The sequence below is a fragment of the Hemicordylus capensis genome, chromosome 4 (assembly GCF_027244095.1).
Source record: "Hemicordylus capensis ecotype Gifberg chromosome 4, rHemCap1.1.pri, whole genome shotgun sequence".
NCBI classification, from domain to species: domain Eukaryota; kingdom Metazoa; phylum Chordata; class Lepidosauria; order Squamata; family Cordylidae; genus Hemicordylus; species Hemicordylus capensis.
The window spans coordinates 64,793,278-64,819,164 of NC_069660.1; the positions used below are offsets into that span (position 1 = coordinate 64,793,278).

At 44.8% G+C, this 25,887-nt stretch overlaps 1 protein-coding gene across 2 annotated transcripts in view; it reads right to left on the minus strand.

Annotated features, from left to right (window-relative positions):
• Nucleotides 1-9,699: 9,699 nt before the first annotated feature.
• The window catches only part of LOC128322003 (complement component receptor 1-like protein), a 46,428-nt gene continuing 30,240 nt past the window's right edge, over nucleotides 9,700-25,887 (minus strand). Inside the window, exons 3-8 of one of the 2 annotated variants that reach the window (XM_053242670.1) lie at nucleotides 24,606-24,797; nucleotides 21,184-21,280; nucleotides 18,705-18,790; nucleotides 17,384-17,578; nucleotides 13,973-14,026; nucleotides 9,700-10,887 (exon numbers count right to left, since the gene is read on the minus strand). In XM_053242670.1, the coding sequence (XP_053098645.1) occupies nucleotides 10,775-10,887; nucleotides 13,973-14,026; nucleotides 17,384-17,578; nucleotides 18,705-18,790; nucleotides 21,184-21,280; nucleotides 24,606-24,797 (737 nt within the window). In that variant the 3' untranslated portion in view covers nucleotides 9,700-10,774. The remainder of the gene's footprint in view (nucleotides 10,888-13,972; nucleotides 14,027-17,383; nucleotides 17,579-18,704; nucleotides 18,791-21,183; nucleotides 21,281-24,605; nucleotides 24,798-25,887) is intronic. The other variant, XM_053242671.1, reaches the window with a different exon arrangement.

Sequence of the window (25,887 nt, forward strand, 5' to 3'; positions counted from 1 at the left end):
CATAGGAGGCTGCCTCTACTGAGTCAGACCATTGGTCCATCTTGCTCAGTATTGTCCACACAGACTGGCAGAGGCTTCTCCAAGGTTGCAGGCAGTTATTTCTCTCAGCCCTATCTTGGAGAAGCCAGGGAGGGAACTTGAAACCTTCTGCTCTTCCCAGAGCGGCTTCATCCCCTGAGGGGAATATCTTGCAGTGCTCACACATCAAGTTTCCCATTCATATGCAACCAGGGCAGACCCTGCTTAGCTATGGGGACAAGTCATGCTTGCTACCACCTATCCTTGAGAAGAGGAATGTGTTTCTTTCATGAGAGAGATTCTTTTTGGGACATCAATTGACATGTGCTGAGATTCATGACGGATGCTGCCTGGAGTCAAAGAACTTTATGTCCAGATCTAAGGATCTGGGGACTATAAGAAAGGCAGCTTTCAGACATGGCTTCAGCAAGTTCTTGCTCAACCTGTCTGTCTAGCCACTAGCAGAGCCAGACCACGGGGGAGGGCATGTCCGGCTACTGCAGTGGCCCCGCTCACCCCAGCCCCTATGTCTGACATCATATGCCCCCGCGACTGATGTCAGACACGGGGAGCGTGGTCTGGCTCCTGAGCGGGGCCGCACAGGTCCATTTTGGAGTTGGATCCCAGCCAGTGCTGCGTTCGCAGTGTGGCCAGGAGCGGCTCTTCCCTGCCTTAAAGGCAAGGAGACCTGCTTCTGGTCACACTGCGAATGCAGCGCTGGCCATCCAACTACTGAACAGGGCCACACAGCCCCATTTGGGAGTTAGATCTGGTCCAGCGCTGTATTCGCAGCACGGCCAGAAGTGCCTCTCCCTGCCTTTAAGGCAGGGAAGAGCTGCTCCTGGCCACGCTGTGAATGCAGTGCCAGTGCTGCACGGCCCCTTTCAGGATCTAAACCAGCACTCCCCGTGTCTGATGTCAGACACTGGGGGCATGTCGGGGTGGTGACTCAGGTTCTATGAACCCAGTAGCCCAACGGTGGCTATGCCCCTGTGTCTAGCTGCTGAGCATAGACAGAAGCCACCCCAAAAGGAGTCTTGTCAGTGCATTTCTCTGTATAGCTAGATGAAGGACAAGCTCTCACTGGGCATCCCTATCCGGGCTAGCTCTGAGATTCTGCCTTGCTAGCCTGCCTGTCTGATTGCCAAGTTGCGCTCTCCAGCATTGAACACCAGCATTGCTCATGCCCCAAATCCACGTCCTGATTTGGTAATATGCCTCCTGCTGCCTCCCTGGAGTCTCCATGCCTCCTACCTCCGGCACACTGCCATGGCTTGCCTGAGCAGCCTGCTTCCTCCTTCCCATTGTTCTTTGTTTGTTTTCCCCATTCCCCTCTCCTGCACTTGGTTTTTTATGCTTAGATTAACACTGAGCTGACATGCATCCCACACATATCATAGACTGCTTAGAAATGCTTTTTATCACTACATAATCACTCCCATCATGATTCAATTGTTTCACAAAACTTTGAACTTGGTCTGAGTTGTGAGTCTGGTGCTCGCTTGTGCTCTCTCTCCCTCTCTCATCAGTCTGCTCATGGGGACTGCCAAAAGAACTTGAGCCACAGGGTGGCAGTGTTGCTGGTTTCTTTCTCACTCCAGTGTATATCTTGTGAGCATACACAGAGTGCAGAGGTGACCCCAGCGGTGCACAGCATCACAGGCATCCCTGTTTTCACTCATAAAATGCTGGAAAGGATGGTTCCCTTTCCCCTTCCATGTGTCGAAGGAAGGTGGGGAAAGTAATATACTGTATACATAGGGCTCAGCTCATATGCAGTAACAGAGCCAGGCTGCAGAAAAGTACCTGAAGTAATTGAACACTGGGAGAGAGAGGGGTCAGCCAGGACTGACCCTAGGATAAATAGGTCATTTGTAGTAAACCCACCCAATGGTTACTATAGTACATTAAACAAGCAGCACACTACCAAACTCAGCTCAGGAAGGTGCCCTGGGTGACCGCCTGGCTCACCCATCCCTATGGCTGACCCTGGGTTCAGCCATTTTGATGTAGTGGTTTGACTAGGACTGGGAAACCCCAATTTCAACTTTCCATTCAGCTATGAACCTCTCTGGGTCAATCAATTGCTTATCTTTCAGCCTAACCTACCTCACAGGGTTACTGTGAGGATAAATATAACCATGTACACCATCCCACTGGGCTCCTAGGAGGCAGTGGGATATAAATGTAAAAACAAAATCTCATCCACACAAGCCTTTTGATGAAGGCACATGAATAAACGAATGTAGCTGTCTCCTCACATCTGGTTTGGCTCTAAGAATAACCCTTAAAACTCACTGAAAATGCTGCATTCCTACCACTGAGATCCCTCCCTTCTGAAGTCTGAGCTAATGCTGCTGGGATAAGATGAACTCTCAAATACCTCTCTGCCATATTAATGTAGCAAATCTCTGACAAGGCTGAAATTGTTTCCTGATTCCCTGCACAGAGCTTCATGAACAGTCTGAATAAGGAATTGAAATTTTAATCCCCATGAGACCCAAAGTAGCCTCGCTCCTTATCATACATCTCCACCATCAGAAGACTGTCCACTTTGAGATGCACAAACATTCAGTTGGGCCCAAGGCATTGCCTTTGACAAGCTTTAATACTTGATGCCCCCAGGCAACGTTTAGGAATAAGGAATTGGGATGGGGTGGCGGGAGTTTACAAATCAGATGAAGCCTTGGGCCATACCATATCACACACCCACAAACTTCTGTTCCTTATTCAGTGTGATCATGCAGCTTTGTGTCTCTTGAATAAGGAACTGGAAGCTAGGAACAAATTTTATCCACCTTGAGGCATTACCGTTACAATTGTAAAAATGATCACACTGGCCAGTCTATAGAAAATCTTACCCTTAATGCTGCATGCTATCATTAAAGTGTGTGGCGTTTACAGTTGTGGATCAAGATTAAGAAGTTAGTTCCACTTGCTGTAGGCATACAAGCTCCGCCCTGAGTTCAACTACATCTGGAAGCCTCAGATAGCACCATGGTGTACATTCCAAGCATTGAGAACAGCTAGTTTAATCTCATGTCAAAACTCCCTTGCTGAACAGGGATATAACTCATGAGGGAGTCACTCTGTAGAAGAGAACCAGGCCAGATAACTGGCAAAGGAATAACAAGTTGTTCTAGTAAGAACTAATCAGTCTACTTTCCTTTCACTGTCTCTACATCTGGACTAAATTTGGTGCAAATCGAGGTCCACAAATTAGATCTCTTGCAATTCAAATGTTCATGTGTTCACCATCGTGGATTGGGATGGATGTCATCATTACAAACTGCACCATTGAGGTGTCCCTGTGTGTCACTCACTACAGCTGTTCCAAATTTGGTTCAGATCGGTTAGACAGTCCTCAAGTTAGTGCATGTGCACCTCAAAGGTTTATGCATCCACCATCTTGGATCGGGGTGGGTGACATGACCACAAACTACACCATTGGGGCATTCCTATGTGTCCATTCGGCTGTAGTATATTTGGTTCAAATTGGTTGGACTGTCCACATGTTAGTGCACTTGTGCCTCAAAAGTTTATGTGTCCATCATCTTGAATTGGGGTTGATGACATCATCACAATCTTTGCCATTGAGGTGTCCCTATGTGTCCCTACAACTGCAGCAAATTTGGTTCAAATTGGTTAAGTGGTTCACAAGTTAGCCCACTTGCACCTCAAAGGTTTATGCTTCCACCATCTTGAATCAAGGTGGATGACATCATCACAAACTACACCATTGAGGTGCCCCTGTTGTCACTCACTAGAACTGTACGTAATTTGGTTCAAATTAGTTAGTCCACAAGTTAGCCCACTTGCACCTCAAACGTTCATGCGTCCACCATCTTGAATCGGCATGGATGACATCATCACAAGCTATGTCACTGAGGTGTCTGTGTATGTCATTCACTGCAACTGTACCCAATTTAGTTCAAATTGGTTAGACAGTGCACAAATTAGCCTGCTTGCGCCTCAGATGTTCATGCAGCCACCAACTTGAACTGTTCACAAGTTAGCCCACTTGCACCTCAAAAGTTTATGCGTCCACCATCTTGGATCAGGGTGGATGATATTATCACTAACTACGCTGTTGAGGTCTCCCTATGTTTCCCTACAACTGTACCCTATTTGGTTCAAATTGGTCTAGGCGTTGCGAAGTTGATGGGGACACACACGGATGGACACACATACGGAATGCCGGGTGATCTCATAAGCCTACTGGAAAGTAGGTTAAAAATTAAAGCAAACAGAAACACACTTTGAAAATAGAATCTCATCTCTGCCAAACTGTGAAACAGAAAAACAACATGCTCAATTAAATCAGCCACTCATTCTGATATAATAATTTGCACACCCACAGTGGAAAAAGAAGTCAGAAGTAAACAGAACTGTCATAGCTATCCAGCTAAAGACCAAACTAGTAGTGACTTAAACTGCACCATTGGCCTTTATGTGTTTCTCTAATGTGATTTCTCATGGTTTTGTTTACCATTTCTCATGTTATAGATTGCATATATTTTTCACAATAGATTTATTGGACTAAGTTGTGTTTGTTCTCCATTCAGTTTGGTGGTGGGATCTTTTTTGTTTTTTGCTGATGCTTACTTTCCCACATTGTAAATAGTACATACAGGGACCCTGATCCAGTTCGGGAGATGCCCTGTGGAGATGCATCAAGCAGAAATTCATCACGGCATCTCTAGTAAGCGACTGAGGAAGCTGCACCTCATCCTGGACATATCCCTCTCCCGGAACATTTCCAGACGGGCCTTTTAGCTCACTTCTCCTCCAAAATGGAGGGTGTGCATTCACATTTTTTTCCAGATTCACCCCAAAGTCCCTGCGAGCTATTGAGGAGTACTTCACACACGATTCAGGTTTTTCATTGCACATTGGAGTAGAGCCCGATTTATGTCCGGGATTAAAAAACCCACTTTTTGCAACTTGGTGGCAGGTGCATAGGAAGCCAGTGGCAGCGTGTGTGCAACCTGCCGCTAGCAGCCCATAGGCACCCTAACCATGCCTCCTGAGTCTGACATCCAGCAAAGGGGGCATGGCCATATGCGGAAATGGGGCTGTGCAGCCCCTTTCACAAGCACTTCAGCCAGTGCTGGGTTCCCAGTCTGGCCGGGAATCTCTCCGCCTTTCGAGGCAAGGAAAGACTCTCCCAGCATGACTGAAAATCCAGTGATGGCTGAAGCACCTTGCGAACGGGGCCACTCAGCCCCATTTCCACAAATCATCACATTCACTGTGCTGGATGTCAGGCGCAGGGGGCATGGCTAGGTTGGATGCGGGGAATGGTGGCTGGGTTCTTTGGATCCGTCTGCACAATGGTGGCTCCACCCTTGCCAGGTGCTTGTGTTGCTCTTGTTCTTTCTTTATTTCCCATTTGGTCTATTGGGGAAAGTGGACTTTCCCCCATGCTCCCTCTCTGTTCATACACAGAAGAGTTTGCTGAGTAGACCTGTGTTAAGGAGAAGCTATTTCTCTAAAGGAAGAGCCAAAACTCTTCTCAGTGTTGGCACAAAAGAGTAGCCATCTAAGCTAATCACCTTAACAGGAAGAGCAGATAATTTATTATTATTATTTATTTATTCAATTTCTATACCACCCTTCCAAAAATGGTTCAAGGCAGTTTACACAGAGAAATAATAAATAAATAAGATGGATCCCTGTCCCCAAAGGGCTCACAATCTAAAAAGAAACACAAGATAGACACCAGCAACAGTCACTGGAGGTCCTGTGCTGGGGATGGATGGATTGGGCCAGTTACTCTCCCCCTGCTAAATAAAGAGAATCACCACATTAAAAGGTGCCTCTTTGCCAAGTTAGCAGGGGTTAAGATTGCAGCAGGCTCTTCCCTTTAACATATGTATTAATGGTTGGCATGAAGCACAGGGAAAGCGCTTATCATGTTAAAGAAATAATTTATCTTCTAGCCAGAAGGTCTTCCTGATATGAGATATGCTCTGAGTCCGCCTATTCAGTGTTTTTACATACAGGTTGCCTAAAGCTTGTCACTTCATTGTACTCTAGACCACACTCACCTAGGACTGAAAAGGTCAAAATGTATTCTTTTGTCCACCATGGATGCCACCCTTTTCAGCAAAAAGGTGTGGTCAGCATTTGGCCCCGAAGCAGACTTATGCCTATTTGTACCAGAAACCCCATCAGGCTGTGTGCTTCTTCTCCAGATTCACCCGCTGCGTGTATGTGCTTTTGGGCATCAGCTATTCCATCTGGTTGTGCCTTGGCCCTTGTGCCCATCCTGCTTTTAACCTCCAGTTTGGCCCTGTCTCCAGGCCCAGTCTGCACAGCACGCTTGACTGCATCAAAGACTCATCCTGGGATGAGACCACCATTAGACTCTTACTTGCTTCTGGATTCACGAGTGGCACATGAGTCTCTACTCTTGCATCCCATTTCACTGCTTGTCCCTGGAGAGAGGTCTCTCAGTGCCTGATGAGCAACAAGTGTCCAACACACCATCAGAAGGATACAGGTATACTAACCAACTTATGCTTCAAACTCTTTTGCTCCTCTCTCTCTCTCCTTGTTCTCTTTAAAGTCTTAAGCTATTTTCTAAAGGCCCATTTTTCTGGCCAGCCTTGAGTTGATTTTAATTTGGATCTCCAGCTAAAACACCTCTTCATTAGCTTCAATCTAGTATTATTGGTATCGTTAGTCATATTAGTTTTACCAGTTAATATTGTGTTGCTTATTAATCAATTTTTCCTTTCTGTACCCATTACCCTAAATAAACCTGAGTATGTTTTGACGTCAGCTCTCTGTCGTCTATTTCCAAGACTCTCTGCCTTGCCATTCCAGAATTATGGACTATATCTGATAACAGATCCTTAATTTAGATACAATAGGGGCACATTATATATATCTATATATTTAATTCTCTTAGCCGGCATGCGTACCCAGGATTTGGCAGCGGAACTCTTGTGAGAGTTCCTGGCATTGGGGTGAGAGAGTTCGGGGCCAAAAAAATGGTGGAGGATGGTGGCGGTGGCAGGCTGCAAAACAGGAGGCGGCAGCGGGACGTCCTGGCCTGGCCAGGCCGGGCTGTCCCAGGTAAGGGGGAGGTGGCAGCGGTGGCGGCAAAGCCCAGTCTGACCGCCGGGGGCAGAAGGCAGCAGCGGAACAGCAGGCCAAGCCATCCCAGGTAAAGAAGAGGCAGCAAAGCCCAGACTGGGGGTGGGAGGTGGCAGCGGGCTGGCCAGCCCGCGAGACAAGAAAGTGGCGGGGAAGCAGTGGAGAGACTGGAAAGGGGGTGAGTGGGAAAGAGAGAGTGTGGCAGGGGGGAGGGAGAGGGGAAGGAGAGGGGAAGGAGGGTGAGATGAGAGAGAGGGGTGGGAGGGAGAGAAAGGGGGAAGGGGGCAGGAGAGAATGGGGCATGGGGGAGGGGGCAGGAGACAGTGGGGCAGGGGGGAAGGGGGCAGGAGGGCGAAGGAGGGTGAGATAAGAGAGAGGTGTGGGAGAGGGAGGGGGCAAGAGAGAGTGGGACAGGAGGGTGGGGGCAAGAGAGAATGGGGCAGGAGGGTGGGAGCAAGAGAGAGTGGAGCAGGAGGGGGAGCAAGAGGGGGGAGGGGGCAGGAGAGTGGGGCAGGAGGAGGGAGGAGGGTGAGATGAGAGAGAGGGTGGGAGAGGGAAGGGGGCAAGAGAGTGGGGCAGGAGGGAGGGGAGAGGAGGCAAGAGAGTGGGGCAGGAGGGAGGGGAGGGGGCAAGAGTGGGGCAGGGGGAGGGAGGGGGAGGGAGAGTGGGGCAGGAGGTAGGGGGGAACAGCCGTCCCCAAATAGCACACAGATGCTCTGTGCGGGTCGGCTAGTTAGAATTAATTCTGATATTCTGGTAATGATGTCCAAAATCCAGTATTGCAGAGGCCTAGATGATTGCTCTATGGATACTCAAAATAAAATAAAGACATTGCCACAGAGGAAAATGCTAACTAATAATAATGATAGTATCACTATCTAAAACACAGTTGCATTACTTTCAGGGGAACATCCTGAATTATTTAATGCCTTATTCTTATTTACCAATGCTGATTAATCATGACAGAATTGAATATTTCAATTATTATCCTGTATTTGGGTTATGTGTATTCCATCTGGTGATGTCCATGTATATAGGCGCCACTTTGGTTGTTTGATGAATGTGTTAGGAATGAAAAGATCATTGGCTTGGCAGAAACTAATAAGTCATTCTCCTGCTTCATTTCTGTTTCCTAGGCCATATAGGCTGACTATGTTCTCCTCCTTACCTTTTCCAACTTTGGCATTCCAGTCTCCAACCACCAGCATCACATCTTGCTTGTATGTTCTGTCAGTTTCAGTCTGAACTTGAGCATAAAACTCATCAGCTTCCTCTTCTTCTGCATCAGTTGATGGGGCATAGACTTGAAGAATTGTCATGTTAAAGGCCAAGTTGAAGACCGATAATCCTGGAAAGAATCTATCTATGTGGTTGCTAATAGCTGACACCGACTTGACGGCACTTAATCAATCATTTGGGTTGTGTTGCCTACCAGTGACATCATAACCCAAGTTGAAGGTATATATGTAAGCTGGCTGCATTCAAATCATATATAGTGCTACATAGATAAATATTGTCATATGTATTTCTAAGTCTGCTTTGAAAGGATTTTCAGAGTACCCTCTCTACATCAAGGAACACTGTCCTTCTAACATAAGTGAGAAGGCTCCTATAGATTAGGCCTCAGGCACAAGACAGTGGAGCAGAAACCAACTAGCTGGTGATGCCTGGGCCCTTGCTTAATAGGAAGGAATCTTCATTCCTGCAGCAGGAGGAACAAAGGATTCCATCCATGCAGTCTAGCAGTTGTCCCTTGACAGAGAAGAGTCTAGCCTTGGACTTGCTCTATCAGGAGCCAATCAGAAAGCTCAGGTCGATGCCAAGCTCTAATATGATATACAATATAATGATATACTCATTATTCCTTCTAAGGTCAGCTAAGAAGCTACTCTTCAGCTAAGACAAAATGTATGTGTGTATCATGGGCATCCACAGGACCTTTTCTGGGGGAAGGGGGAGCTGGAGCTCCCATTCTGGCCCCAGGGCCCCTATCTCATTGTAATTGGGTGTGCATGCTGGCACTCATCCCCTAACCACAACCCCTTTGTCAACGTCAGATGCAGAGAGGCATGACAAATATTGAGAAGAGAGGCAGCTCTCTCCCTCTCCCCATTATTGGCAGACAGTGCTTTGTTCAACACTGACTGGAAGTTTTTTTCTCTGCCTCCAAGAGGCAGAGAAAAATAGCTCCAAGTCAACGCTGAACAGAGCTCTGACTGCTGAGGATCAGGAAAGGAGTGGAGGTGCCCCTGATACTGACCACACCTCCCTGCATCAACATGAGATGCAGGGAGTGGTGATTCTCTTTATTTAGCAGCAGGAGAGCAACTGGTCCTATCCACCCACAGCACAGCATCCCTCCAGTGCTGTTGCTGGTATCTGTATTACATTTCTTTTTTAGATTGTGAGCCCTTTGGGAACAGGGAGCCATTTTATTTATTTATTTATTTATTTATTTATTTATTTATATGTAAAGATATAAGTGTGTTTCTATTTATTTGGGTGCAGAGGTCACCAAGAAACTTGCTAAATTTTGAGACTGCATGATTATCAATGACAGTGTATTATGATCCAACACACATTCCATAATTTATTTTATTGTTCAGGGATTGAGCAGGAGTAACTATTGGAAAGAACCAAGATCAGCATAGTATTGCGTGTAAACAATTAACAACTAAATGCCCGTGCTTACAAAAACATATACTTTGCATTCTGAATTTAAGGTAAAAACACACCACTCATGATACTAGATTTAGAGAGGGAGCATTCAGACATCCCTGACCAAAAAGCATCTTGCTGTTACAGGTCATGCTGACACCTGGAAAGGATAGGAAGCAGTGGCCCTGGCTGCAACATGTGGTGGGCAGGAGGAAGAGGAGGGGAGCAAGAGAGAGAGCGCATATGCATGCGGTGGTGGCTGCAGCAGCTCTGGCAGAGAGGGGGAAAACATGAGGAGGAGGAGGAGTGGAGCAAGAAGGAAACAGCATGGGCCAGTTGATTGGCCGTGGCAGAGAGAGAAAGCGTGTGGGGTAGGAGGGGAAAGGAGAGAGCGAGAGAGAGAGAGAGAGAGAGAGAGAGAGAGAGAGAGAGAGAGAGAGAGAGAGAGAGAGAGAATACATGGTGGCTAGCCAGGGGGCACCACTGGGGTGTGTGCAGGCTGCCAATGAATGGCCCATGGGGCTGTGCAGTGAAGAATAGTGAGCTAGCAAAATCAACTTAATGTTGCCTTAAGATTGCATACGTATCCTACTCTTATACATGCATTATATATATTATATGTGCTTATGCAGATACAAAGTTACAAGGAAGCCTAAACAAGTAATATGGCTCCACAAAATTTGGAGTATTTAAACTGGTCAAGCTGGCAGCTTCTCAAAGAACCTTCAATAACTATGAAGTAATTTCTGAAATGTGGAGTCCAGAAGTCTATCATGTATTAGGAGCCCTTCTGAGCATGGTTTCTCATACAGATGATAGATATGTGAATCAATAAATGTTAGCTGGTGAGATTCAAATTATATACTATGGTTTTGCTACTCCTTTTCTTTGTCTATATTAATATAATGTAATGTGTGTTTCTGTAAGCTTGTATTTTGAGAAAAGAATTATTGCTTGCAAAGAGAGAGAGAAATAGTGAATTTATAGTTGGGCATCACTGCTGGGACTCTTCTTCTTGGGCCTGTAGGTGGCAGGATTTGGCGATCGTTTGTAAAAGTATGTCCAGTTTTCTATCAATGCTGTCCAGGCGCTCTTTCAGTGAGTTCACTGTTAGAAAGAGAAACAGCACTTGATGAGAACAATCTGATGTGCATCTCAAGCGCGCGCGCACACACACACACACACACACGCACACACACACACACACAGAAACACGTTGTGTTTATTGTGTCCTTCCTCTCTTGTAAAATCCCAAACATCTTCTCCTTCAGTAACTCTGTTTGGTTGGCAATACATTCAAATAGGCAGTGGGTTTCAGAAGAAAGCATAACTGGTGCCTATTGCATGCCTGAGGTAGAGGGGATAGGACTGTGAATTCAGGAGAAGGGGGAATCAAAGTTGCATTTGCAATACAGTAATTGCACACATAGCTGAATGCTCCACACTATACAGCAAAGCAAACTATGCTCTCCAAATAGAAAAGTAGCTGACAGAGACAAGGGTTTCTCTATGGCTGCTTATTTTTCTCCATTAAACAATCAAGGATAGTACTCTGTTGCCACAGGTAAACTGAATTAATGAACATGACATTCAGTTACTTCAGAGCAGACCACATATTGAGGCTGTTCACATGAGCAGCCAAGAGCAGGCTAAGGCAGCCAAGCCCGCTCTTGCCTGCATGTGTGAAGCCGTGGTGGCAAACTCGCCTGTGCAGCCACCGTCTTAAATGAGGTTAAGGAAGCACTCACTCCCTTAACCCCATTTCTCTGCTCATGTGCAGCTCCAACTGCTTTTAGCCAGCGCTGTTGGGATACGCATAATGCACAGCACACTTGCATGGTGCATTATTTTATTTTATTTTAATTGTTACATTTATATGCCGCCTTTCGTTAAAAAACACAACACCAAGGCGGTTTACAAAAGTTAAAACATACAATAAAAGACAATAAAAATATTAAGCTAAAAAATATAAAAACAAACCAAATTTAAAATCTATAAAATACAAGCATAAAAACAATACAACAGGTAAAAACACACAGAAGCAGCAGTAAAAATGATTATGTAAAAGCCTGGATAAAAAGCCAAGTTTTAACAAGCTTTCTAAAAGCTGTGATGGAGTCCGAGGAGCAAATGGCCACTGGGAGAGCATTCCATGTAGAACCCCCTTATAACAAGGATCTATTGTGGGAGTAGACTTTCTCCCTCTCCCTCTGTTTTGCCTGGGGGGCCCTTTAAAATGCAGTTCCCTGTCAATGCACTTCTCTGTTGCTTTATTAGGGAACTGCCTTGAAGAGCTGCCCTTGGGGAAACTATGAGAGAGCCTTACTCCTGGATGTCCAGGTGTGAGCTGTAGTCAGGGGTGTTTTTGTCCAGCTACAGTTGGTGTGCCAGCTGCACCCATTTCTGACTCTGATGGGCCTGACTATTATTGTCCACAACTTTGTCACCTCTTGTTTTGACTTCTGGAATGAACAAGATTAAATTCATTTTGGCCAAGATCTCCAGAGGACTTTCAGGCCCACCTCATTGGATATTACTGCACCACAGAAGAGAAATAGGCTCACAAACACATGCCCTTTCTGCACTCTGCCATGCTGACGCTGCTGCCACCACCCCACCGCCATCTTGCACCTCAGCAGAGGCTAGTTTACTACAAAAGTCCAGTCAAAAAAGGTATGAGAACATCCCCACTTCTGAAGTGCAGAGGAGATAAAATTTTTGTGACGCACAGAGCACTTCCAGGGGAAGGAGACATTGACAAACATTGTCTCCCCACCCCCGTGCAACACCCCCATGCATCAACTCCCACATCTCAGATGTGGGGATACTATTGCTGCACATGCATGTTTTTGACTGCATGCTGACAGCTTTAGTTAGGAATAGCATCCCATGTGTGTTTCTTGTATATACATATCTTTAGGGTCCTTGGGACACTGGACACACTTTGGCCCACCACAAAAACACTGCCACTAAGCCTACACTGCTGAGAGTGAAGATACTGCACAGTGTGCATTGCAAGGGGCTATTAAGAGTTCCAGTGCAGTGTTCCCTCTAACAGGGATTCCCAGATGTTGTTGACTACAACTCCCAGAATCCCCAGCCAAAGGCAACTGAGTTGGGAATGCTGGGAGTTGCAGTGAACAACATCTGGGAATCCGTGTTAGAGTGAACAGTCTTCCAGTGTATTGCTGCTGCCTTCAAGGCTGTTAAAGAAGCAGTATGCCCAGCTTGTTAGGCAGTGCAGCAGTTGACATCAGAGGCACTCTTACCCCTGGACTTCAGGGCTGAAGTCTAGGGCCTTCACACACCCTTCCCCCCCTATCATCTTTAGTCTGTCCTGGGTGGTGTAGTTTGTGCCCTCAAGAACGTACGTGTTAAAAAATGATGCTTAACTTGCAGCAGGGGGCGGGGGCTCCAAAGGCCTTTAGGTCCAGGCTCCAAAATTGCCTAGGTGCACCTCTGGTTGACATCCAGGGCATGATAGAATTGATCCAGGACATGGAGTCACTGACCTGACTCCAGAGAATTGTGCAACTATTATGACTCCAGAGAACTGTGCAACTATGCAACTCTCCCAAACTCTCCCATAAGAGCTGGTCTTGTGGTAGCAAGCATGACTTGTCCCCATAGCTAAGCAGGGTCTGCCCTGGTTGCATATGAATGGGAGCCTTGATGTGTGAGCACTGCAAGATATTCCCCGCAGGGGATGAAGCCGCTCTGGGAAGAGCAGAAGGTTTCAAGTTCCCTCCCTGGCTTCTCCAAGATAGGGCTGAGAGAGATTCCTGCCTGCAACCTTGGAGAAGCTGCTGCCAGTCTGTGAAGAGAAGACTGAGCTAGATAGACCAATGGTCTGACTCAGTATATGGCAGTTTCCTATGTTCCTATGTTACATGGGAACTCTGGACTTGTGTTTCTCAAACAGCTCCCCATGTCACACTGCATACATTTTTCAAAAGAGGGGAGTTTCAAATGCCACTTGTGATGGCACAGTGATCTGCTGTTGGAAGGAAAAGTCAAAAATTCTTTTAGGCACCCTAAACCCATGCCTAAGGTAGCTCTTTTTCTATCCCAGCCTTCTTGTTAGATGGAACACAAAAAAAGACAAATTGCAGGATTAGAGGATGCAGATATGACCAAAGCCAAATACATCATGAAACCTAAACCTTCTTAACAGTCCAAATACATAACTCACCTCCTGGAGTCCCATTATTCTCACCCCCAGTTGGAGACACAGTAGTGAGAAGAGCTGGTCAAAAAGAGAGAGAAGAGAAAAAGGAAATGCAATGACTTTAAAAGTGTTAGAAGTGAGATTCTAAAGCATCCCAGTAACCTCTTTTGGTCACTGGAGGCATGAGAAATTATGTTAAAATGTCTCTCTTGGTCAGTGCACATCTTCAATATTCAAAATGCCCAAAAGTCTGTATTAGCCATCCAGTCCTTTTTCTGGTGGTGCCATTTTGTTGCTGCCATGATTAAATTATATTTAGCTAAATCCCACGCTCAACTCCTTTATGGAGTGCAGCTTGGTCTATATCAGGGTTGCACAACTCAAATGCCCTAGTGGGCCGGAACCATCAACAACTTGGTGTGCAGGGGCCAAGGTCAATTTTTAGCAAACTACAATCAAATTAAAAATATTATTAGTTACTTGTAGATCTATTCCCCCAGTCAATCGACCCATAGTTTTAAACAAGGATAGTGGCCAGAAAATGGGTCCTGTCCCTGCTCATCAGTGGGGCCCCTGGAGTGCATGCCAGCCCCAAACAAATTCTAAGTCCTCTCCTCTCCCTAAATTGCTGTTGCTTTCAGGCTGCAATCTTAGGCATGCTTATATAGGAGCAAACCTCACTGGGCACACCATGGAGCATATTTCTGAGAAAACATGCATAGAATGGTGCTATAAGGCAGTTCCCAGCTCCTGTGTTGCTGCAGGATACCTGAGGGCCAGTCAAACAGTCCCTGTGGTCTCTCTGCAATGCTGTAATAAGTAGATTCTTTCCTCTCTCAGAGGATGTCTGTCACAGAGCTCACATGAGTAAGGTGCTCTCTCCTTACGATTTACTATTTACGATAAGTCTTTATTGTCATTGTCCTGTACAGAACAACGAGATTGAAAGAATCTACAACAACCTCTACAGGACCTAACAAGAAATAGCTAAATATATCCCAATATACCCCCCCCCCATATACCCATTGCCCTAAAAAACTCTAAAAAGAAACACTAAAAAAACTCTGAAAAACTGAAAACAAAACCCCCGTCAGAAACTGTATTTTGCTGCATTCAAAGCTAAAACCACTTTTGGATAGAAACTATTTCTCAAGCGGCTGGTCCTGGCCTTTATGACCCTGTACCTCGTTCTCGAAGGCAGAAGCTGAAAGAGATCATTTCCAGGGTGCGTGGGATCCTGCACTATCTCTACCGCTTTGTTAAAACTCCTGGTGGCATAAATTTGGTCTAAAGTGGGAAGGGTACACCCAATTATTCTCTCCGCAGTCTTGACAACCTTGGACAGCAGTGCTCTTTCCCTGACTGTGCAACTCCCAAACCACACACAGATCCTATAGGTTAACACTCTCTCTATGGTACAGCGGTAGAACATCAGCAGTAGATTATTTGAAAGACTATTCTTCCTGAGAATTCTCAAGAAGTATAATCTCCGCTGTGCTCTTTTCACCAAATCTTTGGTGTTTGCTCCCCATGTCAGATCATCTCTCAACTCCATTCCCAGAAATCTAAACACCGAAACCCGTTCCACACAAATCCCTTCAATAATGAGTGGCTGAATGTCCAAATTGCATTTCCTAAAATCCACAATGATCTCCTTTGTTTTTTTTAAATTTAATTTTTTTAAAAAATTCTGCACTCATCTAAGCAAAAGAATGAGAATGGAGTTGGAAATATACTCTTCCACCTGCCACCAGTCCCAGAAGTACTGTGCACGTTAATCAACACCTGGTAGGTTACAACAGGAGAGAAAGATGGAGGGGACTGTAGAGAAAGAGGGAAAGAGGCAGCAAGTTAGGTTGCAGAGAATGGCAATGAAAGGTCCATTTTAAAAGAGCCATAACGTTGAGGATACATTACAGTGAGTTCATTAAATGATTTTGGCCTCATAGCCTAGAACAGTTTTTCCCAGTCTTGCACACTTACATTAAAATTTTATTTCAGCACACTGCCCCTCCAACACACACAGCCCCCCACCCCCATCCCGTGGCAAAGTCGCTGCACAAATTTTTATTTATGCTTAAGAGACCACCCTCCATGTGCATTATGGGGTAAGTAAGCTCCAAAAGCTGAGAGTAAACTCCTCCCTTTTGGAGCAGACTCAGAGCGAGTCAATGCAGCACACTGTCTGGGAAATATTGGCCTAAGGAATATCTCCCAAAGGGCTGAGAGAGATGCACAAACAGTTTAGTATTTGCAGATATTTGACAACATTCTGACTAAAGCTGCATGCATGAAAAGCACATATGTAGTCGCTGCACTTCCAAACCGGAGGGACACATGGGGGAGAATTTCCACCAATCTCCAATTTCCACCAATCTCCATCTGTGCTCTCTTTGGGGCTGGCTACCTCTCTCTCTCTCTCCACCCCCCATCTCCGGCGGGGCCAAGTGCCCCCGCCGCGGCCGCCGCCAGCGGGCCGAGTGCCCCCGCCGTGGCCGAGCTGGGCCCGCCAGCCGCCGCCTTGCATGGCCGGGCCCACCGCCGCCGCCTCGGGTCTGCCCAGCCAGTTAATTCTCCTGGGTGCGCCAGGACCAATCAGGTGCCCCCGCAGCCCAGCCAATCAGCTGGGCTGCCGGGACGCACGTTCGAAAGGCACACCTAGGAGAATTATATATATAGATGCTTAGGACACCATCCTCCATGTGCATTATGGGATAAGTTGAGGCTCGGACTGGCCCACAGGGCAACAGGGCATATTCCCAGTGTGCCCCACCTGCGGGGTGCCCCTGCGCCCTGACTCCCACCCTTAATTATTCATTCTACTCAAAACCCAGTGTCCTCCCTACATACATGCCACTGCCCTCTCAGTGCCCCCAGTCCGGCCCTGGATAAGTCAGCTCCAAAAGCAGAGAGTTTAAACTCCTCGCTTTTGGAGCAGATTCACTTGCTGCATAATAGGAAAGAAAACTGCTCCACTTTTTTTGTTGTGCTTGGTCCAGTAAACGAAGTAGCCCAAGACCAGCTAAAGATAGTCAGGACTTATGCTGCAATTCTATGCACACATATCTGAGAGTGATCCAATCACGATTAGATCTACTGAACTAAGTGAAACTTACAGCTCAATCACATGCATGTTTAGTCTGAAGTCTCACTACAAACAGAACAATTTAGTCATGACTAACTTTAGCTCAGAGTTATACACTACCCCACAAAATGATTTTTTAACTAGCAGGACAGCCTCTCCCAGCACTGCTATCTCCACTGAACCTGCTGCACAAGACCCACTCAAATCTGCAGAGGCTTCTGTGCAGCACAGTACTTGGTGGATTGAAAGCTTATCCAGGAAGTAGGGCTCATTTTCTTCTCCAGCAGTCGTGCACAATAAGAGTAGTTTAGCATGCTGGAAGGAAAACACTGAAGATGAACTTCCCTCACCTTTGCATTCCGGTGCAGGTTTATCCCACTCCCCATTTTTACCATCTTTTGTAGTACACACAAGATTCTTGCTTCCAATAAGAGTGAAACTGGGTTGACATGTGTACGTGGCCACCTGGCCATAGTCATAGTCTCGACTACCATCATAATCACTGCTACCATTGTCAATCTCTGGAGGAGGGAAACAAGGAATACCTGCAAAAAAAGGTATCAACATTCCAATTATAATGCAACTGAAATAGCAAAAGTATAGCTATTTGGGCAGTATTCAGGCCCAATTCTTTCCAGTGAAAAGACAGGGCCTGGGATACTTTCTGCCACCAGAATAAAATTAAAAGAAATGCTGTAATAAATAGATTCTTTCCTCTCTCAGAGGATGTCTGTCACAGAGCTCACATGAGTAAGGAGCTCTCTCCTTTCTGCACTCATCTAAGCAAAAGAATGAGAATGGAGTTGGAAATATACTCTTCCACCTGCCACCAGTCCCAGAAGCACTGTGCAGATTAATCAACACCTGGTGATTAATCAACAGGAGAGAAAGATGGAGGGGACTGTAGAGAAAGAGGGAAAGAGGCAGCAAGTTAGGTTGCAGAGAATGGCAGAGAAAGGTCCATTTTAAAAGAGCCATAACGTTGAGGATACATAACACTGAGTTCGTTAAATGATTTTGGCCTCATAGCCTAGAACCATTTTCCCCAGTTTTGTACACTCTCGTTATAGAAAATTCAGCACATCTGGAATGTCTCATTCTGACACTTTTGTCATTTGCTGGTTCCCGCTGATCAGTTATGCCTATAATCTCCAAGATGTCGGTCATATTACAAATGGCCATTATAAGTTTTGGAGAGATGTTCTTACAATAAAACAACGCTGTATTATGTACATACAATTTCATTTTATGTTATGCTTATGCGTTGTATTGGTTTCAGAAAGTGTCAAAACAAACAATAAGTTTAAAGATGTTCCCCCTGCCTCTTGGCATAAGCATCCCAAACTCCTCCCTTCATTTGATGCAGACCATTTCAGTTCCAATTGTGTGTGAATTTGCAGAAACAGTTGGCATACCTAGTCACCTAGGTACCTGTTGTATCACCTCAGCACAACATTTTCCTGCCCTTGGAGAAGCTGAGGGTACAACTGAGTGGCTAGTGAAGTTATGGCACGCATACTTGCTTTGTAGATTGCTTTGAGAGCACGCAAAGCATGATGAGAGAGCTAGATGGAGATCTGTAATTATTCCAATCCTATACTAAAAATTTGCATCACAAGAGTTACACCAAGACACAGACCTTAACAGCTTTGAATGAACAAATAATCTTACGTTGGCAAAGTGGTCCTTGATAATCCCAAGCAACTACGCCGTCTGCCAAAGTACAACGGGCAGAGTTTCTCCCTATTAATCGGAATCTAAATGGAAATACAAGTTTAAATGTTAATGTGTGATATGAAAAGTTTGGATTAATTTTTGATAGCAGTTTGAGGCAAGCAAACATCTTGTTCTATTCCTACTTTTCAACACCAGGACACCCCCCCCCCCATTAAAAATGCTCTTATTAATGGTGGCCATAGCCCCCGGCCACAGGTTGCAAGGCTTTCTTATATGTATATATATAAACAAAAATAATACAGTATATAAACAAAAATAATACAGTCAAGGTAAAGTGTGCCATCAAGTCGGTGTCAGCTCCTGGCAACCACAGAGCCCTGTGGTTGTCTTTTGTACAATACAGGAAGCGTTTCCCATTGCCATCTCCCACGTAGTATGAGATGATGCCTTTCAGTATCTTTCCTATATCGCTGCTGCCTGATATAGGTGTTTCCTATAGCATGGGAAACATACAAACAGGGATTTGAACCGGCAACCTCTGGCTTGCTAGTCAGGCCGTTTCCCCGCTGCGCCATTAGGTGGTTACAAAATACAGTAAAATGAGGCAAAAGAGAAAGAAAGAGAGTCAATTATAAGGAGCAGCAACAACAAAATCACAGATCAAGATATCAGTGTTGAGATATCAAGTAACAGACAGACTTAAGCAAGTCTTATCTGAAGACAAAGGGTCATAGCAGGCTTTGAAAAAGTGCTGAAAGTTCAGGCAGGAAAAAATGGAGAGTCCCACTGGCTTCCAGTCCAGTCAGTCAATGCTATAACAAATGGAGTGTAGAGTAAGGGATAAGCCCAAAGTGTTTCGGCGCCTCTTTGGAGAAGCGCTGAAACGCTTCGACTCCCTGGAGCCAAAACATTTCAGCAAGCAGTTCCCTTAAGAGGCGGTGGGCAGATTCTACCTGCCCGTCCTCCAAGCGCCGTGGCTGCTCAAAAGGAAATGCTTCTGTGCAAGCGACAGCTTGTGCTGCTTACCTCTTTAAACTGCCGCACCACAGTGACGGGATGCATCCCCCGGCATCCCTCGCATGTGCCGACGTGGCGTTTTAAAGAGGCAAGCAGTACAAGCTGCTGCTTGCACTGAAGTATTTCCTTTTGAACAGCGCCGCAGCAGGGTGGCACAGGCTTGGAGGGTGTACAGATAGGACCTGCCCATCTCCTCTTAAGGGAACCCCTCGCCACCCTTGGATGTGCACTGAAGCAATTCGGTGCACATCCCTAGTGTAAAGCTCATTCAGTCTCTAATGGCCCATTAGTGCATATCCACAGAAATTCAGAAATAACCACAGAGATGAACAAAGAAGTCAATGAGCCTATACAATCTGGAGAGACTCAGTATTAGTGGCAGTTACTGTAGCACCAGCTTGGTCAGCAAGTACACGAGTCATCCCCACGTGATGGTAAGAGATACAAAACTCTAAATTCCACTCCTAGCAGTAAAGCACTTGTTTTCTACAAAAATGTGCTGGAAAGCTCTACAGAAATCCCACAGCTCATTTTAGCTAACTCAAAATCTGTATAGCATAAAATGTTTTATACAAAAAGCACCTCTGCTCTTGTCATAAGCCACTGACCATCCCCCACAGTACGTGATAATACAATGTTAGCCAAATTAGACTAGAACGCAACCATGTTTTTGACAAGATATGACGCGCGGGCGCACACACACACCCGAGAATATCATCCCAGAGACTTTGAGGTCATTCACACAACCAAAACCTGGGTAGGACAAGTGCCCTACCCAGGCTTGGGAGTTGTGTGCTCTACCAATGTTTTGTTTCGGGAAGCCAACAACTAGAGAGGAGGAAGGAGAAATGATTGTGTGGAAATGAGGTAGGAGGAAAAGCTAGGTAGGACAGCACTGTAGTATCCAGCTTTCATACCCAGCATTTGACCAAGGTAGGAAGAAAAGCAGTCCTGCCCAGCTTTTCCTTCTACCTTGATTTCACACAGTCATTTCTCCCTCCTCCTACCTAGTTGTTTGCTCCCACACAACTGAAAATTGGGAGCACACACAGCTCCCAAACCTGGGTAGGATACTTGTCCTATCCAGTTTTCAGTTGTTTGAATGACTTCAGTAAATAATTAGGACTGGCCCAAATAAAGTCAAAAGAAAAACTACACTACTCAGTATCAGCCTTGGTATCCTATGGCTGGAACCAAGCAAAACTGACCACAATCCAGTTTTCCTGAAAAAGTAAGCCAGGATTTTCAGAACCATTTAAAGACACCAACGCTCTATAGCACAGGACACCTGAAAAAAGTTATCCTTAGTTTGTAATACATCATACAGTCAATGTGGTTCAGATTTACAGCTCTTAATATGTTTCTGAAGTTAGCATTTTGGGGCTGTGTACACCACAAATTCTGTCCAGCAGATTTACACAAAACTAAGCAGTTACAGCAGTGACCTACAACTCACCCAAAATCACAGGTAAAGGTTATTTCAGCACCAAGTCGGTAGTCAGTCGAAGTTGTTACTCTGCCATTTTCTAAATCTGGAGGAGGACACCGCTTTCCTTAAAAAAGAAAATAAGATTAAAACTAGCATTATCTTATGCTTTTGAGATTTATTTATTTTTTAAGCAGCAAACCTGTTTTTCATGAGCACCCAGAAAACAATGTCTTCTGGCTCAGATGAGTGACCTCTCAAGTCCAATGCATTTGGCCTGCTGGTGATTTGAATAGGGATAAACAGTGTACAAGGAAGATGTGTAATGCTGTGCTTTTTTTAGAAGTCAACTATGGAAAATGCAGCTGTTCTAGGCCTCACTTCATCCTCCTGAGTTAATAGGTGGAAAAGACACTCAACCTGCTGCAGATTGTACTGTATTGGTTATTTGACACTTCTAAGAAACTTAAGAAAATATACCACAAAAGTATCCTCACAATCATCTGTGAGGTCAGTTAGGTTAAGAGATGGTGAACTGCCTAATGTACCCCACAAGCTTCATACCTGAGCAGGTATATGAACCAAGGTTCCCTAGATACTCTTTCCACCACATGGGACTCACAAGGTTTGCAGGAGAAGCTGCCAACACACCTACCCTCAAACATTTGGCAGATCCTGGGGGCCAGAATGCAGCAATGAGGTAAGGACAGAAACTAGGCTTAAGTCAGCACTTAAGCATTATGATATGAGTTGAGAATGTCAAGATATTGAACTCAATACCCTGATTTTTATTGATCTTGGGTTCAGAACCAGAATCCTTACAAGCTTCATGTGCAAAGTGCGGGGGAGAACAGTGTTGAGGCTCTGAGGTAAAACCAAGGTTTCAACCTGGTGCCACGTGATATCTGAACTGGTGAAATGTCAAGAGTGGTACGCCAGTGACGCAGAGTCAGATGCATTTTAGCATGCATTTGTTGTACTTGGGATAACAGTCATTCAAAACAAGCCCATCATTTCCAAAACTCCATATTTGTTATTCCTTATAGAAGCATTTGTAAGTTTTACCCTCAACTGCAAAGAATATTTGAGCAGAAACAAAAAAAGACTATTTAAGCCGACAGAGAACATGAATTGAAGTGTGTGTATCAAATATATACATGTAATGGATTAGGAAAATAGTGGCTGACATCCAGATTAGAGTTGCATGAGAAATCTTTTGCACATGTGGGGGCAGGAGAAGCATCTTTTTTTTCTCCAATTGTCAATTTCTTTATATAGCCCTCTGTGTTTCCTGGAAATATGTCCCCAAGGGATGTGGTATCCCAAGGAACACATTTGCAGAGGCACAGAAGGCTGCAGAAAGAAGATGGGTCAGCAAAAACCACTTTTTCTCTATTACAGGCTTGCAATATTTTTCAGCATGCGGAACATTCATCTGGATGTCAGCCAGTGAGTGAAAAAACAGCTGCTTACTATTCCATATAATCGTAGGACTAAAAAGGTATCCAACGAGCATCACATATAGCAACTTTAATTTAATAAGGGACCAGGATATCTTAAGGATCACCTGTGCCCGCATGAACCTAACCAGGCTTTCAGATGAGCCTCACAAGCCCTGATCTCTAGCCCACAGTTGTCTCAGCTTCATTTGGCTGTGACCAGTGACAGGCCTTCTTCGTGGTGGTGCCACAACTGTAGAATGTCCTCCATAAGGAGGTGCGTTGGGACCCCTTAGTTGGCATGTTTTAAGAGAACTGTAAATACTTTTTTATTCTGTCAAGATTTTGACAGAAAGTGTTGGCTGGCCCCTGTTGATCTTGCGTGTAATACTATTTTCCTGCTCTTTGAGGTTGCTTTGAGGTTGTTTTTACTGGACTTTATTCTTATTGGTATGTTGCAGTTTATCATTGTATTTTGAAAGCTGATTTGTGAGGTCTACTGTCTGAAAGGTGATGAAGAAAACCTTGTGACAATAGAAAAAGCACAAGGTTGTTTGTTCCCACAAAGTACACAGTTCAAGTATGGAACTCTCTCATTGGTGAGAGTAATAGGCAATAGTGAAACCAAATTCCAGATCACTAGGAAATCTCAGCATTAGAAAGGTTGCTCAGGATAACCCATCCTCCTCAATTTTAGCTGATAGAATCTGACCAAAAGAAAACAGACTATTGTGTTGTTCCCCAGGTCTTTCCTAAGTTTGAATCATCTGCTTCAGAGGAACGATACAGAGATAACAAAAAGTCTCTCGTATGGTTATTCTACGGTTTTATATATTATTAAACCAATCAAGTTACTGATTTCACAGCACATTAATAGCTTTTAACATTTTTTTTGCAGAAGGACCAGGTTCGCAGTCTGGAGGTGCTCATCGATCCAGCACTGTCTCTAGAGGCTCAAGTGGCCTCTGTGGCTCAGAGCACCTTTTATCAGCTTCAGCAGATACACCAGCTGTGACCTTACCTGGACAGAGAAAGCTTGTCCACAGTAACTCATGCTCTGGTAACCTATTGCAATGTCCCACGTTGCACGTGGGGCTGTCTTTGAGAATGGTCTGGAAACTGCAGCTGGTACACAATATGACTGGAAGATTATTAACTGGTACTGGATGTTTTGACAATTTTACGCTAGTGCTTCATCAGCTGCACTGGATGCCAGTCTGTTTCCGGCCCAATTCAAAGCCCTAAATTGCCTGGGACTGGGTTACCCGAGAGAGCACCTTGCCCCATATGTCCTGACTCAGACCTTAAGATTTTCTTCAGAGGCCCTGCTCCGAGTGCCCCTTCCCAATGAGGTGCAGTGGGTGGTTGGCTGCTAGGGAGAAGGCCTTTTCAGTGGTTGCACCTCGTTTATGCAACAGCTGCCCCAGGTGGGACATTCGCCTGGCTTTATCACTTTGTACATTTAGAGGTTAGGTAAAGTCCTTTTTGTTCACTCATGCCTTTTAAATTTTGATTTTTAAAAAAGTTTCAGTTGTTTTGTATTTCTGTGTGTGGTTATTTTATGTTGTGTTTTTACTTGATGCTTTAATGCTGTTGTGAGCTGCCCAGAGAACAATTTGTTAAAGGGCAGATAACAAAGTTTTTTTAAAAAAATATTATTATATTGGGGGAAAAACATTTCTTAGAGTTTTCTGATAACTTGCTAACTGAGCTACCCCTGTTAACTACGCCAAGAGGCACCCTTAAAGAAGTGATTTTCTTATATTTAGCAGTGGGAGAGCAACTGGCCCTATCCAACCCCAGCATAGCATCCCGCCAGTGGTTGTTGCTGGCACCCATCTTACCAATTTCTTTTTAGATTGTGGGACAGAGAACCATCTTTCTGTGTAACTCCTTTGAGAAGTTTCATAGAAAAGTGATAAACATTTGCAGTAGTAGCAGCAGTTTTGGATCTCTGCACATATTTTACAGAGTTACTGTTGCCAAAAACAGAACTGTGACAAAAGTACTCACCTTGACAAAATTGAGGAGCTTCTGGTGACCACGTGGAAGTTCCAGTACAGGTAATCCGAGGTATTATGCCACGGATAAGTTCATAACCCGGGATGCAACGGTATGTCAAAGTAGTCCCAATAGGATAGCTGTCTTTTAGTTCCCCACTCCTTAGTTCAGCATGTGGTATCAGTTCTGGGCGGTTACAATCACCTGGATATAACAGATACAGAAATGTAAAATTGGGGTTTGTGTGTGTAAGTAAGAAAAGGTTCATCATAGCACCAAACTCTGGACAATTCATATAGTTTCATACCGTACTCATTGAGGCTTTATGAGCATGTTTTATACATTCTTGGAGTTAGTATGCTGGATGCAGCTGAAACAAGGCTGAGAGCAAGGTTTTCTCTACCATCCCTATGGCAACAGGTTAGTACCCAACAGGTGACAAGAGATGGAGGATGCCAAAAAGTCCACTGAGGTTTGGTGTTTTGTTTTTAACTTCTCTCCCATGCTCAGGCTGTACATTGCTTGTGCCAGTTTATTAAGGTTGTCTGTGCAACTAACCCAAAGAGAAATGCACTCTTCCATAGGTCTCTTCTAGACAACTTCATAGTGTGACTTTTCCTATAAACTCAACTAATGATATTTTTTTGACATTAAAAAAGTAATAGAAACATAATTTCCAAGTGCAGGGGGGGAAAGGAAAATGGTTGATGCAGAGAAAACTGCTGAAGGAATCAAGGGCTTCAATATCTGACCAACGTTTAAAAGTATGAGACATTTAAGAGGTGGACTAGCCAATTCAGTGCCAAGTGACCCAGAGTAACACTATTAGGAATTGGAGACTCGTTTGTAACAATAGTCATTTTCTTTTAGGAAGCCTTCTTTGGTGAAGACACACAATCCAATCTTATACAGGTTTAGTTAGAAGTAAATGGGGGGTTGACAAATCCAAGGCACTAGGGAGCCATGGCGGAAACAGAATGATGGAACCCAAACTACGATATTCAGAAACAGAGTTATTTAACAACATCTTTATTTGCCCCGAGCAGTCCTGATTCTTTTCTAAATATATTACTTTTAAAGGTGATAAAGAAAAGAAGCCCATTTACCCGCTCCCTCCACAATGCCCATCACTAAGTCCTGTAACTTTTTCAAGTGTCTACTGTCTGGCTTCTGGATCCAAAGAAAATTTGTAATTTGCCTGAAGTAAATTGACCCAAATCCCATCATACCAAGGTAAATGTGCATAGGTCTACAGCATGTGTCCATTTCCAGGTAAATATTTGTAAGCAGCAGG